This window comes from Indicator indicator, chromosome 14 (assembly GCF_027791375.1).
Source record: "Indicator indicator isolate 239-I01 chromosome 14, UM_Iind_1.1, whole genome shotgun sequence".
Lineage (NCBI taxonomy): Eukaryota > Metazoa > Chordata > Aves > Piciformes > Indicatoridae > Indicator > Indicator indicator.
This window is the reverse complement of record NC_072023.1, coordinates 19,532,365-19,552,349: the sequence shown is the minus strand read 5'-3', so window position 1 is coordinate 19,552,349 and position 19,985 is coordinate 19,532,365. Positions and strand designations below refer to the sequence as shown.

Sequence of the window (19,985 nt, the reverse complement as noted above, 5' to 3'; positions counted from 1 at the left end):
TTACAACTCTTGCTCATGCAATTGTTGCAGCAGTCTTGAGTATCATGGTATTTGGAAAAAACCAAAGTACTTTCAGTGCTACTATCGGATATTGTGAGGTGGTGCTTGATATATGAGAGAATTCCCAATTTCCGGTTTCAGATGATTAGGCTGCAGTGCACCGCAGAGTAATGTAAGATCTGAATATTTATTGCATCAATAAAAATCAAAATACAACTGCTATGAGGCTTTCGTCCAATGGTCTCTAGGCTTCTTACATCAATTAGATAAAACACACAAAGCTGCAGGAAATCTTGATTATTGTCTCAGTTTTACATATGGAGGAAAAAGGCAAAAGGAAAGTGTCTAGTGTAGCAGAGTTCATATCTTTTTGAACTTCAAATGATTTTCAGCAAGGTTCATAGATACCAAACATTGGAAATACCTGTTAGTCTTCCCATTGAAGCCTCTGCCAGTATATCTTCTGCTTCATCAAAAAGAGGTCATTAGTTAGATACAGTACTTGACATCAAATAAATACAATCTGAACGACAAGAGATACTGGTGATTGTCAAAAAAAAAAAAAATAATCTTGAGTCTGATGGTTGGTAATACTTCCAAAGCATGGATTGTGGAGTCCCAAATGCATCATCTGGCCAGCAGATAGAGAGAGGAGATTCTGCCACTTTGCTCTGGTGAGAACTCACCGGGAGTACTGCATCCAGCTCTGGAGCCCTTAACAAAGGAAGGCCATGGACCTGATGGAGCGGGTCCAGAGGAGGGCCACAAAAATGATTGAGGGGCTGGAACACCTCTGCTAGGAGGACAGGTGGAGAGAGCTGAGGTTGTTCAGCTTGGAGAAGAGAAGGCTCCAGGTAGGACCTAATAGTGGCCTGCCAGGATCGGAAGGGAGCCTGCAGGAAGGCTGCAGAGGGACTGTTTGCAAAGGCCTGGAGAAATAGGACACGGGACAATGGTTTGAAATGAGAAAAGAGCAGATTTCAATTGGATGTTAGGAACAAGTTCTGCACAATTGAGGGTGGTGGAAGACTGGAACAGCTTGCCGAGGGAGGTAATTGAGGCCCCATCCCTGGAGATACTCAAGGTCAGGCTTGACAAGGCTCAGAGCAACCTGATCTAGTGGGGGATGTCCTTGCTTACTGCAGGGGGGTTGGACTATGTGGCCTTTTGGAGGTTCCTTCCAACCCAAACCATTCTATGACTCTAATGTGTATATTCTTTTTGCTCCATGAGGGAGACCTATCTAAATGTAGGACAGAATGAAATAAATTCTGCAGTGTAAAAAGAGCCATGTCCATTGGGAAGCCTTGTGGAATGTGCATTTCATCTTCCTGAAGGTGTCAGGTTGACAGCCACCTACTATCCTTACAATGTAGAATGTGTGAGGAGGGAATTTTTCAAATCACTGAAGTGATTTGAAGATATGATTCCTATTGAAGTTCATGGCACTTACACTCCTGAAGTAATTACATTAATTAAGGCAAAGATTGTAAAGGCAAGGTTGAGGAAAAAAAAAAAAGTCATTGTTACTTTGTGACTATTGTGTGTGTGATTTGTTTCTTTTAAACCTTAAAAAATATTGGAAATGTCAAGTTTGGTTTTCCTCATAATGGCTGGTGGACCTCCTGTGGGTATTAGCAGTGTTTTTATAGCTTTCAGATTTTCAGTTGAAGTAGCAATGCTGTTGAATCTCGAACATAGATATTTATTTCTTTAATGTTTATTAAGGAAAATGAATAAAAATAAATAGAAAGCAATACTAAGCTGCTTAAGAATCATTTGTCTTCAGAAGTGTCACTTGTTCTGGTTTTTGATTATGTCTTATGTCACACTGTTACCAGCTTCCTAGTCACTATGGAGACTATAAAATAGATAGGCCTACATGTGTAATATAGAAAGCAGAGGGGAAAAAATGCCTTTGTGTCTTCTTTGTACATTCTAAATACAGCAAAGTTTGGGCAAAATTCCAGCTTTAAAAAAGAATGTGTTAGGTTGCTTTTAGGATAACAGGCTTCTTAAAATCAGACAGTATCAGTGCTTGCTTTAAAGACAGAAGTATTTTATTTCAGGTGTTTTTGTATGCAAAGCCAGAAGCTTGATTCTCAGTTTTGGTGGGTTTTTTTGTTGTTTTGTTTTGTTTTGTTTTGTTTTTTTAATTTTATTTTTCCTGCAGATATAGCCTCCTTGCATCCCATTAACAGTTTCAGACATAGTTCTGAGTTTTCTTCTGCTTCAGTTATGGTTGGTTTGTGACAAAATTTTAATGTCACAGAAACAAAGTTTTCTATCTGAGTTTAATTGCAGATAGAAATAAGGTATATCTCTGGACGAGGAAGAAGAATATGAGATCTATTTAGAGTAATAAGACGTATTTTGGAAGTCCCACCAAGTACAACCTGTTTCATTAAGCATTTCACTGCCCTTCTGGAGAACTGGAATAGGTCTCAGCTGGACCCTGGAAGTAGAGAGAGAAAATTTGAAAGATACAGTTGGAATGAATGGTTTCTTTTAACTGCAGAATGTTTGCACTTTTTATGAGAGCAAGGGTAACATTGTGTAATCTTTAAGAAAGATATTGCTTAGTGAGGGTAAGTCCATTGTCCAGTGACATGACTTTTCCTGTCAATCACAAAGGTGACAAGGGGGCTAGATTAAGTAAAGCTTGCCCAAGATTAACAAAGGAAGATTATTGACCTCATCCTGAAAGGGCAGAAGCCTGTTTTATCATTGAACCTTGGAAGAGGTATTTCCTACATAGGTAGAAAGCTGTTTGGCAACACAGATGAAACTTCCTTGTAAATGAACAAGTCTTCCTGTGGATTCTAGCTTGGAAGAGAAGCAGAAGACGTGAAACGTGGGCCAGTCCTTTTTTTCTGTGATTGCTGTGGTTGGGGAGGAAAGAAGGGCCTAGGGAGTTTGTCAGCGGGATCTGTGTAGGTCCTTGTCTGCCTTTGTGAAGTGGGAAAAGCAAGAAGCTGCAGCATCAGGTGTTGGTGAGTACAATCCCAGCTCAGAGTTGGATGAAATGTTGTGCCAGCACACTTCAGCAGAGCAGGTCGCAAATGCAAATGAACAATAGAACCTCATCCATGAAGCAGCTGCTAACTGCATAAAACTGTTACCAGGATTAACAGTCCCAGAGGCTGGAATGTAATCAAACTTGAACAGGTGAAATGGTTACACATCTGAGAGAGACTGTTCTCAGGTAAAGGAGTGTCTTTTCCACTGCTTTGGTGACTGAGAGAGAGGGTTTGTGTGTGGCTTTGTGGACTTGTCAGTAGCAGGTGTTTAGGTTCTTTAATACCACTCTTTAGATTGTTGTTGCTTTTCTCTCAGTTAACTGAAAAAAATCATATGATTTTGTCCTTTCAAAAAAGGAACCTCTTAAATCTCACTTGTTGGGAGGGAACTTCCTTCTCAGGGTATTAATTTTTGACTGACATATCTTTCTGACCATTAAATATTTCTCTGGGTGTTTTCATGGGGATAGTTAAACTCTCATGTGTAGTATGAAGGGATTTTACTTGCTAGAAGTTTTTTAGCTTTTTACGATCATTGACATGAGTAGGTTTTGTGTGGAAGTATCCTTTCTTTTTACACGGTAAAAGTGAAAATCCAGAACCATTGAAGGTTCTTTTTCACTTTCCCCAATAATGGCATAAGAAAGTGGAAAATAGAGGAATATAAATTGAAAACTCAGATAACAGCTGAGCATTTCAGGTGATTGTTCTGAATGACCAAATGATCAGGGACAAATAGGGAAGACAGATTCTTGAGCTGGTGTGCTGGAGGATCCATGTTGGACTCCCATCAGCAGCAGTAGTTGATGTATGCATTCATATTCATCTGCTGGTGAGGAAAGGATTCCTCTTAGATTGCAAATCACGCAGTGAATGTGTGATTGCTACAGATCTTTTTGAATGAATAATTCACTGGTGTACTGTAATTTAGCCCACTGAGATGTGATTGCAGCTGTTCTCCTACTGTATATGTGTTTTGATTAAGTGGAGTGTATCTTAAACCCCACAAGTGTATAAATAGCCAATGTATGTGATATGCAAACACTGCATGCATGCACACCTAACAAGAACAGTCTAAGGAAACAGTTTGTTTGGGGATGATTATGTAGATGGATATTTTAATATAGAATTTGTCTTTTAAAAAAACCCAAAATCTCTGTAGAACACTTCGTTTTCCTTTATTGTCCAGCTATGAAGTCTTCTGAACTATGGTACTATATAAATGCTTTTAGCCAACATTGTAGTATCAGGGCCTTTATGTGTTTTCAATCAGTTTATCATTCCAAGGCCTTTACAATATAAGAAATTATTTCTTTTGGGCCTATCTTACAGGTAGGAAACTAAAATGTAGAAACAAAAGTGACTTTTGTCCATGGTTACATGGAACATTGGGAAAAAACAGAAATTGAGTATCTAGAAACTTTTCATGATGCATTATCAACAAAGTACTCTCTTAGCCTTTTCCCCCAAAAAGAGTGGCAAGGAAATTTTAGTAATTTTGAAAATACTTGTGGATTCCACTTGAATGCCAAGCAATTTGTGATTTTGAATTACCTTACATTGCTTTGCATGTCCTTTTCAGTCCTTGTGTTCTTACGCTTCTTCTCTTGTAACAAACTTGTTTTATACTCAGAATATATTTGTGTGTATGAAAATACTTGTGTATACCCAAAAGATCCATGGAAACATCAATGATGATTCCTGAGGTTTGGGCAGCTCTTGCAAGTACTTTGTGTCTGTGAGTAGCATACACAGAAGCACAAGGGTCATTGGGGCTCACTTTGGAATAAACAAAAGAATTTTGTTCCTTCTAAAATCAGGAACGGTACTGTTCCTATACTTAATTGATAGTATAGGTGGATTTAAGAACTGTAACTAAGTATTTGGCTTATCTGTCTTCAAAGTGTGAATAAGAAAGCAGCTTTGAAGATACTTCCTCTTTTGGCCTTGTCTGTAGGAAAAAAAGTTGCCAGTTGGTGATAATTGGTTTGAAGGTTAGAAAAAATGTTGCTTGTCTAGATCTGTTAAAACCCAGTTTATGCAGGTATATATATGTGGAATAAAAATAAATACAGCTCCAACTGATTTTTTTTTTACATCAACTACTAATTTTCCAAGTGTAGAACAAAAATGGAGGGAGTTGAAAGAATAAAAGGCAAAGAAAAAAAAAGGAAAAAAGAAAAGCATTTCTCTTAACTAGGGTTGGAAATTTTTTTAGGGCTTGGTCAAAAGCTGATTGACGTCAGTAGAAAGTCTGTCATTAACACCACTGGGTTTGGCTTTTCGGGCATATGATGGCCCAGATTGTAATCTCAGTTAAATCCGATTCTGTGAGGGAATTTGTTCACTAGTATAACACATTCAAGTTGCTCAAAACTGTTTGCACTAAAAGTTTTCTTAACTAAAGGTAATTTTTTGCCCTTTTAACACACTTTTTGCAGAGGTGATGTGGAAAACAAACACATTCTTTACCTCATCACCTCCATGTTGCTTTATTCAGATTTTATGTAGATAATGTTTGGCCATTTATGCTATATTTTTTAAAACTACTTTTTTTTTTTTTTTCTGAAACATTAGGGTTTACTAAACCAGAGATAGCCATTTATGGTAAGTTATATTGTTAAAAAGCCACTTTTTTTCTTTCCCCCTGAAATGCCAGGGTTTATTAAACCAGAGACACCAAACATTACTCAGGCAAAAAGAAATCATAAAATTGTAACACAAACCCTTACAAACAGTGTATGTTTTACTTTCCTACCCTATAAAATGAAAGCAATTTTAAAATTAAGACTTTATCAACAAAATCTGTAACTCAGATCACAAGATGGTCTGGTGACTTTGTAGAAATAATACTCATTAAAACACCTGGAATACAAAAACTTAAAGAAGTAAGGTAGTGGAAAATTAAAAAATATAAAAACCCAAACCACTGTGTAGAATCTGATCAAAATAAAAACTGTTGACATTTGCAGCACTGTGTTATGCAGTCTGTGCCCAGCTTTGTTAGGAAACATTGACCTAAGTTTTGCAAGGTATAGATGGTATATTTAGCAGTTTAAAAAGGGGATTTCAAGAGATGTGTACTAAATGGTAGGGTATAAAAGAGACATAAAAGGGGAAAGGAATAGATGCAGAGAACATTGCTTTATGTTGGAGGAGGTGTGGAGGAGAAGTCTCTCACATTAATGAAGGCAGATTTGAAGATGCTGGAACCAGTTCTGGTTTCCATTAAAATTAATGAGTAGACCTCTGTTGACTCTCATGTGAGGAGGATTGTGTGGATGTTCCAGGAAGTCAGAGAGTTTTGCCATTGTGCTGCTAGTCAAAGTCATTAGGACCACCTTTGTGATTTTTTTTTTTTCTACAAGAAATGAAGGTATGAGATGGAAGAGGGGAATAAAAAGAGAATTAGAAAACAGAAAACAATTGATTCATCCTTTATAGATGGGAGAACTACTTGAAATCTGAGTTATAATAAGTCTTATGGTGAAGGGCATTTAATATTTGATTACTGTTTCATGTCTTGCAACTAGCCATCAAAAAATTAAGTGCTTTATAAAGTCAGGAAATTAATGGTCCTTGAAAAAATTGAAGTTTTTTTCCAAAGGAAACTGTAAAAGAGCAAACAATTAAAGGTAATCAATACCATTGTTATTAGGAAATCTATGAGTACAACACTTCTTCTCAATTAGGGAAAAACTGTATTTTATGTTTCTCTCTTGCAAGCTGATCTTTGTTCACTTCAGCCTGTAATCTTGGTTTATGCTTTATGGATAGGCTTTGTTCTGGATGCTTTTGAAGCACTGCATGCCTTCTTAAAGGTTTCAACAGAAGAACAAACACCGATGAACTCAAAGAACAAAGGATTGTTCTTCCTCTCCATCTTTATTTTTTTTTCTGCTTTAAGGAAAGAAAGCAGTGTTTCATCTCATTTTTCTCCTCTTTCAGGAAGTTGATGGCAATAAAGTGATGTCTTCATTTGCCCCGCACAACTCATCTACCTCACCCTTGAAGGCAGAAGAAGGTGGGCGTCAGAGTGGAGAATCATTGTCCAGCACAGCCCTGGGAACCCCTGAACGGCGCAAAGGGAGCCTAGCAGATGTTGTAGACACCCTTAAGCAAAGAAAAATGGAAGAGCTCATCAAGAATGAGCCAGAAGGTAAGGCCTGGGAAACTGGCCAAAATTTTCTGGTTTGTTTTCTTTTCTCCAGATTCTTTGGATACATATACTTTTTAATCTTCCCATTTTCTGCTCCATTTGGTTTTTCTAACTATTAAAATTGAAGTAAAGAGCTCATAGTTTTTTGTCTACATTAGAGATGAATTCCAGCAATATCCCATCACAGCTAACATTTGTAGCTTTTCCCAAATGAGAGCCTTTGTCTGACCTAATGGTCTTTTTGTCACTGTTGGAATAGACAGAGCAACCTCTTCAATATGGGTACAATGAATCCTGTAATTTTAACAGCCTGGGGATTATTTACACCACTGCTTTTCCCCTCCTCCACTTCTAGAATGAAAAGCAGTGTTACCAACAATGTCAGTGCGAAATTATCTAGTAGACATGCCGTTGTTTGAGAGGTAAGAAATTAAACTGGAATTCAGGAAAGCTTTTGTCTGGAGCTTGTCCTATCATGTCATCGTCTGTTTATCTGTAGTGCAGGTACTATACAAACAGACACAGTGCAGGCTTTCTCTGCATTATGTCTGGCCAGCAAGTTTCAACCTTGTTGTATAGGAATCATCTCTGGAGAATTCTTTATATGCCCACTTGATGATTTGTCCATTTGTGCTGTGTCAGCTGAGACTAAGGAAGACACCTCACCTCTGTGAATCCACAGGGTAGCTTTTCTTTAAGTAAGATTTTCAATTCCTGCCTGTTTGTGGCAGAGTCAAACCCCTGACTGGAAGATGAAGTTCTCACTCTATTCACCAGAGGTATCCAGCATGCATATTTACAGCTAGTTTCCTGGGGACTGTGAGCCAGTTGGTGTTTTGTGATCGTGCTGCGCCGTATTCTCTAATGCACAATAATAAGACTTCATTTTCATTTACAACTGCCTATCCTGTTGTGGAAATCTGTTTCAAATGTTTAAAAGCATGGCCCTCAGAGCCCACCTCAGTCTTCATGCATGAATTGACAACACCTACAAGAAAATTTTAGGACAACCTGTGTACTGGAATGAAAATATGGGTGCAAATATAGCCATACTGTCACATCCAGGAGCATGACAGGATTGTAAATTAGTTGTCTTGACTGGAGCACACAGTAAAGACCTGCTGAGAAACAATAATCATGGGATTTAATTTTGCATTTATGTTGCCTTAATGGTCAGTGCCATGACCTATCTCGTGCCATTGAATGGGAAAGAGCTTTCCTGTGTAAGGTACGGAGTGAGGGGGAAAGGAGACCAGACTTTTCTATAGGAGAGAAGAAAGAACAGAGGGTTCTGGGCAATGTCTAAATACTCTGTAGAGTATGAGGCTGTAAAAGCTGCACAGACTGCATTAAAGAAAGGCCACAAATAGACATGGGAATGGTTACAGAGCCTGTGCATTATTTCATCTCTACTAAAATGAAAATATACAGTACAAACAAAAGATCTACAGCTTTGTGAAGAGGTTGGGAGAGAAAGAAGGGGGAGCAACTGAATGTTGGGCTTTGCAAATGCATGCAACAGAAAATCTTTTCTTCCCTCTAGCCATTGTTCTATTGTCTTTCAAAGGCCATTAAAATGAACAGCAGGTTGTGATGAAAATTTCATTAAGCCCTAGTTAAGTCATTATGAGAGTGCCATATTCATGTCCCTGCTTACTCCCCATCCAGGAAAAAATGAATAGGAAAGGGTTGGTGTTTTTTTTCCCCTCCTTTCTCCTTAAAAGCAAACTAACAAAAGTTCAGAAGTTAGAAGAGAATGGGAACTGGGATGTGAAACAAAAGGAGGCCAGAGAGGTGAGCTGGCTAGGAAGAAAATTAGACTTGCATAAGAGCATTGAAAGGTGGTCAGGGACAAATACATCATTTTGACAAGTCTACCCTCCCCCTTCCCTTCAGCCAACATGATTGTTTTTAGAGTGGCTAATTAAAAAATATATATTTATGGGTGCAGATGGCAAGACTGTTAGACATCCTCCACAAATGTGAGTTTCTTTCCTTAAAAGAAGCATGTATTATTGCAAGCACAATGTCTTCTCAGAACCCCATCCGAAAATCCCCTTATTGTCATGTCTTCTTCATGTATTCTTAAAGTAAAGTTGTCAGTCATCACTGGTTGCTAGTTGGGTCATTAGCATATTAATGAATTCCCTCATGAATGAGAGAAGTTAAGTGTGAATTTTGGGCAGTACATGTAGGTAACAATTCAACAATGCATGAGCACTGTGGTTTTCAGGAATAATATGTAGTCTGGCTAGTTTGTGGAGCTTTGTAGGAGAAGACCAAGAATCTTGGTTAAGCTTTGCTGCATTGTGTCAGCAACAGTAATATAATACTTTATGTCTTTTGGGGAAGAAAGGGAAATATTTGCACCAGTAGTAGTGGTTTAATTAAATCAATTTCCTGTGAATCTTTCAAAGACCAGATATGAGCCAGATTCCCATTTCTCTATGTACTCAAAAGTTTATATATTATTTAACTTGTACAGTGGGCTATATTTGCCCTGTTTTTATTGTTTGAAATTGTCTTCTGAGTTACTGTGGGAAATGTGCTTTTGAAGCACTCTTCTAAATGGCCTGTTCCTTCAAAAGCAGAAAAAAGGGCCAGGTATGTCTTGAATTAAACCATGTCTTAATCAGGGAAAAGACCTCTCTTTTCTTAAATGGGTTTGGAGGACAAGAGAGATATTCCAAAATATTGATAACGTGGCTGTTTGGTTTTAAGAAACTTTGTTGCTATAAGGCTTTCTAATGTTTGATAAAAAGTAATAGTTAATACTCAATGCATTCTGTGGCTACGTATTAGGAAACCCACTGCTCAGAGCACACCAATGCACACCTGTATTTATGCATGTATGTAAGCACATGCACATATACACCCAGGAGCTGGCATGGGAGCCTCCACTGTTCGCAGAAATGCTTTCCCTGATGATTTGCTGTACCTGTGCCCTTGGTTAATGTTCCCTGTAGGAGGTCATGCTACCTTCTCATTCCTAAGAATGTTCCAAAAGCTTGTCACTTCCTTTTCCTCCTTGCATGTGTGCATGGTTTTGGTTTTCATAGGGATTTATACTTAGCTCTAAAATCAGTGCTTTGTTAGGGGGTTTCTTTTCCCTCCTAAACTTGCTATTTTATTCTTGTGTGACAGTACGTGACTGACAATGAGTCACGCTGACACAGAAGCATGAAGTGTTTCAGTGAATCTAAAACTTGGGGAATTTTACTCATTGCTAATACAGTGCTTATTTTTCTTCTTTCACATTCTGCAGAAAATCCTTATATGCAGCTTTAGTATTAGGCCCCTAAAGGCATAAACCTATTACTGAAGTCACACAATGTTATTTTACATGAAACATTCTGTCCTTTCTAACTTGAACTTCAGAAGAGGAGTCAGACCCCTTTTATTCCTGGTGTACAATAATGAAGATAATGGAGTGGGTTTGGAGAAGCCTTATATACTGTGACAGACCTCAAGCCCTTGCCCTGAGGGTCGTCTGCCGACCATGGGATTCCTTTTGCAGCTAAAATCATTAGGCGAATGAGATACAGGCATGTTTTTCTTCTGTTTTCTTAAGGCATCAGAGGATGGCAGACTCTCTGTCCTCTTCATTTGTAGAAACGAAATGGAAATCTCTTTGAAGTCACTGAGCTTGACACAAGTTCATGAAAGCAAAGACCAAAGCAGCCACTTAGCTTTTTCTTTCACTATTAATGGGATTGGATTGCTGTGTTTTAATTTATGGCCTGTGCTTGTGGAAAATTAAATCTCTGAAATCTGTGTAACCTTTCCTTCTAAAAGTATGACTTGGCTTCTGTAAAAAAAAAAAAAGGCAAACAAGTAAATTCTCTCCTATTTTTAGAATAAACCAGAGTAGTCACTGGCTCTTTACATCTCCTAACTTCTAATGAAGAATTAATCTTCATGTTGGCAGTGTAAATTTGTAACAGGCCATCCTGATCTAGTGTGAGCTGTCCCTGCCCATGGCAGGGGCGTTGGAACTAGATGATCCTTGTGGTCCCTACCAACCCTGACTGATTCTATGATTCTATGATCTATCTACGTTTAATACTTCTGTACTGTGTCTTCTGAGGCTAGATCTATGCTGTTGCACAGAATTTGTAGGAATTCTGGATCAATGGGACATCTACCCATCAATAGGTATGGATATCTACCTGACCATGGAGACTGCGTACATGAGCATGTGCACATGTGGGAGCACTCGCTCACCTGCACAGCTCAGTCTTCTGTAATAAGGACCCCTGAAACTTTGCTTGGTGTGGCTGTTGAAGTGAATACTTTGAATGTGATATAAATGCATGTACAAAGATATCCATATATACAAAGTGCATGCATTGAATACATATATTTAGACGTGTATAAATACACTCACGCAAGAATTATGTGTATATAGTGAGTGTTGAATATTGTGCCTACTTCAGAATTTCATTCGATTGGTCCTTAGGTCTTCTGAGCAGGAAAATTAATCTCTAGTGTTTAGTAAGCAGGTAATACATATGTTTGCAGGGCTTTAACAGGCGGTGTGAATACTAGAGCCTCATGTATTACAGTATGCTGGAATACTGTAATTACTTTGTCAGAAAAAAAGGGATGAGAAAGGCCTCTCGGGCATGATTTTTGTCTTATGAACATCCCCCAAAGGCTATTTGTGCTTGATGCTTGAGTTTACATTATAAATCACAACACCTGTTCTTGTGGTAATTTAAATGGTTATTGTTTCAGCAGTTGTGTAGTTTATAAAAGTGAGCCACGTCCAATTCAGGCTCTCTAGCTGAAATAAGATCCCAAAATATCTCTTAATATTACCAAATGTTTAGTCAACAGATCTTATAAAGAAGTCAAGAGGTCTTCCACTTATTAAGCCATAAATTCTAAACCAGACCATTAATGGGCACAACAAGGGAGACCTTTGAAATACACACTCTTGTTTTCAAATCATGTCTGATGAAATGGGAAGCAATGTGGCAAACAGATTTGGGAAAAGCCTAAGGATGCTCTAATTGGTTGAGGTTTGAGTTTCTTTTATTTGGTTCTTCACTGTCCCTTTGACAATGTGTGTTGAAGAGGTTTTGTAATGCTGTTCTACTGAAGGACAAAGATACTTTGCAGTTGAGTACTTTTAAGCTTGTTCATACACTCCTGCAGCTGTGGAAGGATGCATCAAGTGCTTTGTGTTTCCATGTTCATCTATGCAGTCTGTCAGTAGAAAATGTGTCTTTTCTTGTGCAGCAAGTCAGCATCAATCTTCCATGCACTTCTTTCAAAGACCCTGCCATATGGAAATATGCATTCGTATACTGCTGATAAAAAAAAATTAAAAAGATGAAGTTGATAAGCTAGGCCTGTGTGAAGATAAGGCACTGCAGTGGCATAATCCTTTATTAACAAGTGCTTTTACTCTGCAACAGAGGTAGCCTAGTTTGAAGCCCTGCCAGCTCTCACTTGCTCAAAGTGAAGTATATCCATTTGTCATCTTCAGTTTTTAAGTGTTTCCCTTCCTAATAGTTTAGCCTGATAGCCACAGTTTCTTTCAATGGATGTTTTCAACATTTGCTTAGATTCCTTTCCAAGTCTCGCTTGCTTAAATCCTCAAAGGTTTCGTAGCTCTGGGATTTTTCTTTTCTCTTTTGATAAAGGCATCTGAGGTGCTGGTACAGCATCTTAAATATAGAAGAAAATACTACAGTCAAGTGAGATTCAGGAAACCTGTGCTTTTGGAAAGAAAATAAGGTCCCTCTCCACTTCCCTGTTTTGCAATGAAAGTGTGCTCTGTTGGATCTCCATAATTAAAATGTTCTTCCAGAGTACATCCACTCCATAGTGTTGGACAAGTGGCAAACAAAGCGAAAAACTTAATCTCTTGCTTTCTGTGTTTTACAGTGCAGCATATAAGTGGTTCAGCAAGACCAAAACAATTATTTGGGCTCTTGTCTGTCCCTAATTCCCCAGGTAGCCAGACTGAATAGTCATGATTCATTTCAATTGGAGTTTTCAAAACTTGGTGCCCCTTTTACCCCCAGATCACTTTTATGTGCCTTCTGCCTCCAACACATCCCAGCTAAATCAATTTGCAGTTTACCTTCAATTCTTCTTTTAAAAATTTTTCTTTTTTATTTTATTTTCAACTGCCTCTCCCCAAGAAAAGCTGTTAGCTTTCTGAGCTTCATTTCAGTCCTTGGATCACTGCTGGAGAAACCTCTGACCCAGCCTGTTAATACACAAATAGACATGAGTGTGCTAGCTCTTCCTATATGCTTATGTGCCACGGCTTTTTGGGCATGTCATTTATTCAAGAGTGAAGAGCGAGCCACCTGTTTCTCAGGCCTCTTGTCCCTCATATTAAAGGTTCAAGCCCTTGCTGAATAATAACATCTTAATCTGGGCAACATATACAACATTTAGCTGAAACCTATTTGTTGAGCTAGCAGGGTTTCTAGGATTTTTTTTTTCCTTCTCTGTTACCCCTGAGGCGCTTGTCACGACTGTGCATATTAAAATTAATCAGACCTCCCAGGCTTGTGTGGCTGTGTGGTTTAACATGAAGAAGTGGATATCAAGCATTTGCCCTAATTAAATAGGCCTGCTTGGTTTTGTTCTAGTGGATACTTGGTCTTTTTTTTAATAAGAGCTGCTTATGGAGGAGGCACGGCCAGCTCTAGAGTCAGTGGAGAGCTCACTTCAAAGTTTTCCCCACCACCTGCGCCCAGGATGCTGAGACCTGAAGGACTCCCTGTGTTCATTCTTAACAGCACAATTTGCAGGAAGTAAGTGGAGGGGGAAGGGGAAAATATGGCCAAATGAGTGAGAAAGTGAATGGGGAAGACAGGCGAGGAGCTGGGACGAGCATGTGGATTGGCTTTTTGAAGTTGATTAAGATGACCTATCATCCTGTCTGATTAGCTTTAGATCTCAGTCTGTGCCATGAGCTATTCACAAGTCTGTCTTGTGTCTTCTGTTTACCAGAAGCAAGGGAAAGCCTCTAGTGTGGCAAGGAGCAACATTTGCAGCAACTCCTGCTTGCTTGTTTAGCTAATGAAGTAGCCTTATAAAAACACTCTTTAAGTTTGAAGCTGTTCTGCTGACTTTTATTAGTTGCGTGTCTGTTTAGCATTGGTGTTTTTAAGATGGTCTGAGTGTCACCACTTTCACACAACTGTTTACATCTCCTGTATTCTAAATAATCTGTACCGGGAAGACAAAACTCCTTCCATCATCTTTTCTTCTCATACAGGTTAATTGTAGTGTGGTTTCTGTATTCCTTCGTGAGGAATCATGCTATATGTGTGTGTGATTTTTTTGTACTGTGAGGTATAAATTCAGAAAGCATGTAAAACAGAGGCAAGGAGTGTTGGAGGGGACACAGCCTAAAACCTGTTAAATAGTAATTAAGGACTGATACCATTTAGCAATTCAACAAGTTAATTTTAGCCAAAAATAGTAGAAAATTTGGAACGGTCAACATTTTTAGACAAAATGTTTCATTGGAAATGATATTTTTTTTGTTTTTAGATGTTTAAGCTGATTAATCTGAAAGAGAAATGAAAACATTTCAATTAGAATTAAATAAAACATTTTGGGTCAGGTGGAAACAGCTTTTCCCCTGACTTGGTTTGGCAGCTGAAATGAAAAAATTCAAACTAGTCAAATGAAAATGAGTTTCAAAATCTGGAGAGGTTTCAGGGGTGTTTTTCACTCCAATGACCTGAGGAGGACAGATGAGCAATTGTTGTAAAGACATTTAAATGTATCTGAATGTTATACACTGTAGTTTTGAGGGTAAATTTAGGGTAGATTTAGGTTGGATGTTAGGAGGAAGTTCTTTGCCATGGGGGCGGTGAAACACTGGAACACCTTGTGTAGGGAGGCAGTTGAGGCCCCATCCTTGGAGATATTCAAGGTGAGGCTTGACAGGCCTCTTAGCAACTTGATCTAGTGGGGGATGTCCCTGCTCACTGCGGGGGAGGTTAGACTAGATGTCCTTTGGAGTTCCCTTCTGACTCAAACCATTCTATGATTAAATGGCAATAGTTTTGTTAGAAAAACTTTCAAAATTTTATTTCTTCCAAATACGCAAATTTCTTTGTCATGTGAAACCTCAGGCAGAAAAGTTTTGCAGCACCTAAAGCGTGTTCTTTTGAAACAGATTTTTGAAGTTTATCATACTTAATATGTTGGACATACTTGGCATGTCTTTGCAGCAGAAACCTCTTGAGTGCATTATAGAGAGCATAGAAATCTCCAATCATTACACCCACCTCAGACTTTGATTTTGCTTTTTATTAAAATTCTTGCAGTCCAGTACAAAGCTTTATTTACCTGTTTCCATAACAGTTTAATTGCTGAAGTAAAACCCAGCAGGTAGGATGATACTCCATTGATTAAAAACCGTATTGCACGTTTGTGCACTAAGTCGTTGCCATCTTTCTGTCTGCCTCTCTCTCTCTTTCTCTCTAAGTATTATTATCATTCCTATTTTATTTCCCATTTCAAACCTTGGCACAGCCCAAATGTAAAGAACCATGTTGACACTGCCAAGCATCTGTCTGGTGCTTGACAGCATCATAGAAACCCTTCCACTGTTTCATCTGGGTTGCTATTGGTTATTTAACAACACAATGCCAACGGTGAAGTGTGGGTGTATATGAAATGGAAAGAAAGGTTGAGGTGGGGGGAAGGAGCCTTGTACAAGTAAATATGTCTTTCATCATATCTTTTGTTTGGTCTGTTTGCTGTGTGCTATTCAGTAGTCAATAAAAGTTGTTTGACGGTTCTGCAAAAAGGGTAAGAAACCTTTTCTTAAACTTTTGTTCTCTTCTGTTTGTCTCAGTCCAGAAAGTTTTCTGCTTTTGTTTTTCTGGCCTCGCTTTTTTGTCACCTCTCTGTTATTGAAGGGTTTTTGTCGTTGCTCTTTAGCTGATGTGATGCAAGCTGTTACTTATGAAACGCTGCTTATTGATCAGCGATCTTGTACAGGTGAAGTGTACATTTAAAGAGCTTGTGAAAGTTTTAACTGTGGCAGTCTTGGAGCAAGAGTTGTTTCAAGCTTCTGTTTTAATTTATTTATTTAGCCAGGAGATGAAAGAGAAAAGTGAATGAAGAGAAAAATCAGTCTGTGCTTTCTGTAAGCTCTTGTGTGACTTGCTAAGGCTTTCTGAGATGTTTAGCCTGATTTAATTCATATTTAAGGTCTTTCCTCCCAACACATTAATATAATGTCACTGCAGAATGCATTGCATGGTGTAATTACTGAAGAGAGCAGTAGCTGGGAAAACAGACGGTAATTGAACACATGGCTGTTTATTACAACAGGACAGTGCTCCTACGCTGGTATTTAGGGCATTAATAGGGAAGAATTGATTTGTTGTTTTAAGATGAATTCAATCACTGTTGCTTAGGCCTTTGTTTGTCCAGGCCGAGTTATGCTTTGTTTGTGTTATGTGCCCAAGAGGTTTACACACCACAGCATGGCATTAGTCATGCAGAGGGCTTGGGAGCAGAGAGCCATTTAAACGAACAAAGGACATTTTTCTTTTTGGCTCTGTTTATCTTCCTCTCTAGTTTTGTTACCCTCTAATCTATCTCCATCTCTCTCTCTCCCTCTTTCTCCCCCTTCCTTTCCGCCTCAAATATTTTTGATCAATGCAGTGGTCCCCCTGCTTTCTTCCTTCCCCCTCCTCTTTATTCAACCTCTTGAAGAGAAATGGAACTCTGATTGACAGGTGGCAACGTGGGGTTGTGGCACAGTGTAAACAGGAGTGGTTACTCCCAAGTCTCTGCAGGGCAGAATCAGGGCTGGGGGTGAAGAGTGTTCAACGTGGAGAAAAGTGATTAATTTCAAAGTGAACAGAGCAGGGTGAGATGTAGCACTACAGAGTAAAAGAGGGAATGCACACACCTTTTGTGGTTCCTGCTGGGTTGCGCTCTGGTTGGGACCCTGTGCAGACCCCACGCCCTGGGATTTAATGAGCCTTCTGCCCCCTTCTGCTTTGTACTGAAAGGAGTTGGTTGGAGGAAGAGAGAACCGTGTGACTGAAGTTGAATTCCTGGTCTCTCTGTTGTGAGCAGTATGGTTTATATTTTAGGCTCATTGTGCTTGAGAGGAATCTCCTCTTAATTTATTTCAGAATGTGGGAGAGTTAATAGACACTTCAGAATGATGTGGGCCAAATTCTGCTCTCAGATATAAGTTCACAACTCCTGCTGAATACACAAGAGGTTTAAGAAGGCAACATTTGACCCAATACCGGAATTGTAAAGAACCCAATGTGAATTGTTGCTTGTTTGTTTGTTTTTTTTTTTTCATCCCTATACAGACAGGAATTAGGCATGTTCCTGGAAAGAGCATTATTAAGAGAACTGAAAGGTAACAACAACAACAAAGTCTGTGCAGTCGTTAATTGCTATAAACTTGTATTTGCTAGATGGTGTGATACTTGTGTGTAGGTAATATAGTGCTTGGTGAATTAGCACCCAGACTTGCCTTTTGGAGGTATAAAAGGTACCGGCTTATACAGCATAAAGGAGAGCCAGAGATGTGTGACATGGAGAACCAGAATCTTACTGTTGGGGAGATACAGCAATTTAACATACGTGTTCATGCACTGCAACATGCAGGGAAGGAGATGAACCATGGTTGTTCATCTGAACCTTTTAGCCATAACTAATTGCGTTATTGAATAATAGAAGCAGAGGAGATGACAGCTGGAGGAGGATTTGACATCCATCAGTGGTTTTATCCAGACCTGCAATCATAGGCAATTGGTTGTGTATGGGACATGATACTTTAGCCATGATGTACAAATCTTTTCTAGGTATCTAGGAAGTGTAGTTGCAAAGGTCCAGCCCATATGTGCAAGGACAAATTTCCTTCCCACCCCAAAAGAATCCCAAACAATTATTGTATTGCACTGCCAATAAGCAAGAATGATCATAGCTAATGATTTACAGAGCCCCGAAGTTACAGCTGGTGTCCAAGTGCTTTATCAGAAAGAAAGGTGTCTATCCCGACTTACAAGTGGTTATCCAAGTGTCTTGTTTTTCCAATATAGTTTGGAATGTTTCATTAGTTTTGTACTGTAGATTAGCCTACACAATCTCAAGGTAAATAGTCTAGAGAAAGAGATCACATGGAAGAAGAAGGCCTCTCAGTTCTGTATGCATCATTCATCTTTTTTGCTAAACCTTTCATTTCCTTTTCTGTTCTGCCCATAACACATACCCCATGTCAGTAGCTGAGCATCTTAGCTGCCAGAGTCAGGCACTGGGCCCGGGGAACAAAAGAGGCAAAAAAGTCAACAGCTAATCAGAAATACAATTTTAACTGTACTCATTACTGTCCTGTATGACCACTGGCTTGTTGCAAAGTGTACAGTATGCTAATGTATTTTTGTTGGAATATCTGTATACTAGACTCAAAGCGATGTATTTCAAAATACTTGCCTTTCCTTGTACGTGAAATTAGTATATGAAGATGAAACTAGAGGACAGCAGGCTTTTGCTAATGATTTTCAGCTGCAACAGTTCTGGATTCCACACTGAGCTCATGTACAGCCTTAATCAGCAATGCTGTTTAACTAAATATGGAGACATTTCACTGAAGATTATTTTATTTTAAGTCTTTTTTTATGCATTTCCTCTTGCTGTGTCATCTAATTGATTCACAGCTCCTGTGAGGCTTTCGAGCATGGGATGCACATCCAGGCAAAATGCATTCCTTCTTTACAAGTTTGGCCAAGTCAATCCTATCTGAGTTGAGAGGAATTAAGAAGCTGTCATTGGGAATCATTCTGTAACTAACCATGAAATGATTGAATGAATAATACACATGACATTGGGGTTTAGGCTATAACCTGTTATTTCTGCTGAAGATGATGTTATTTTGTTACCATATTTACCAGGACACAGTCCCTAGTGGATGTTAGATGGTGTGCACGACCAGTATTTGAAGGTAATGGGGCCCACAGGAGAACACAAGACAGCATTGCCTTCTTACATTGCCAGACTGCAAAATTTTCCTAATGTAAACTCTTTTGTTTGTTGTCGGTTTTGTCCTGGCCTTGTGCCTTCAGTATAGCATGGAGCAAACTGCCATTAAAGAACTAGGGAGAGAATTCAGCTGACAGTTCTGTTATTTCATCCTCGGTTTCTCACATGTCATTGCTAAAATTTGCTCTGCTTATATTGGATGTTATGACTGTTCACCAGTTATAACCAACCACCACACTCCTGAGTATTTTCAAGAACAAATGACATAGAGTGCATGGCCATTTTCTGAGTCATCTGCTTCAGCTCTTTTAGTAGGCAGGTCTCTGTAGACATACAGACAGGTGAAAAATCAGGACATGAGTGAAGTTGCTTCCTGTGTTTGCATAAACAGGCACCATTGTGGAAAAATGAAATAAGGAGACAGTTGTGGAAACTTCCCAGTCTAACTCTTTAAGGGAGGTTAAAAGATGTGCTATAGTATTCTTGAAACCTTCTCTCCTTCCTTAGGATGTACGTTTGCAACCTGACCATGGCGTCCCCATGCTAGTGGAGACTTGTTGTGGATTGATGTTTAAATTTTTTTTTCTTTGCAAAATCCTGTTCCTACTAGAAGAGGATGTTGGGATTGTTCAGGCATTCCCAGGTAGCTTTCTTCCCAGGCTGAATGCATTCCATAGAGCTGTCAGTTCTTCAGCTTAATGCTGGGTCTTAGTGTATTAATTCAAGGCTTTCAGTGATCTAGGACACAACATGTGCCAGGAGCAGGAACTAAAATTAGAGACAGACTTTTGGCTGTGAGAGCTGCT

The 19,985-nt window shown here is 39.0% G+C and overlaps 1 protein-coding gene across 4 annotated transcripts in view; it reads left to right on the top strand.

The window, feature by feature from the left end:
- Positions 1-19,985, top strand: part of SOX5 (SRY-box transcription factor 5) — a 257,211-nt gene that overhangs the window by 28,783 nt on the left and 208,443 nt on the right. For all 4 annotated transcript variants that reach the window (XM_054386406.1, XM_054386407.1, XM_054386405.1 and 1 more), the window contains exon 2: positions 6,969-7,179. In XM_054386406.1, coding sequence (XP_054242381.1) covers positions 6,969-7,179 — 211 coding nt within the window. The remainder of the gene's footprint in view (positions 1-6,968; positions 7,180-19,985) is intronic.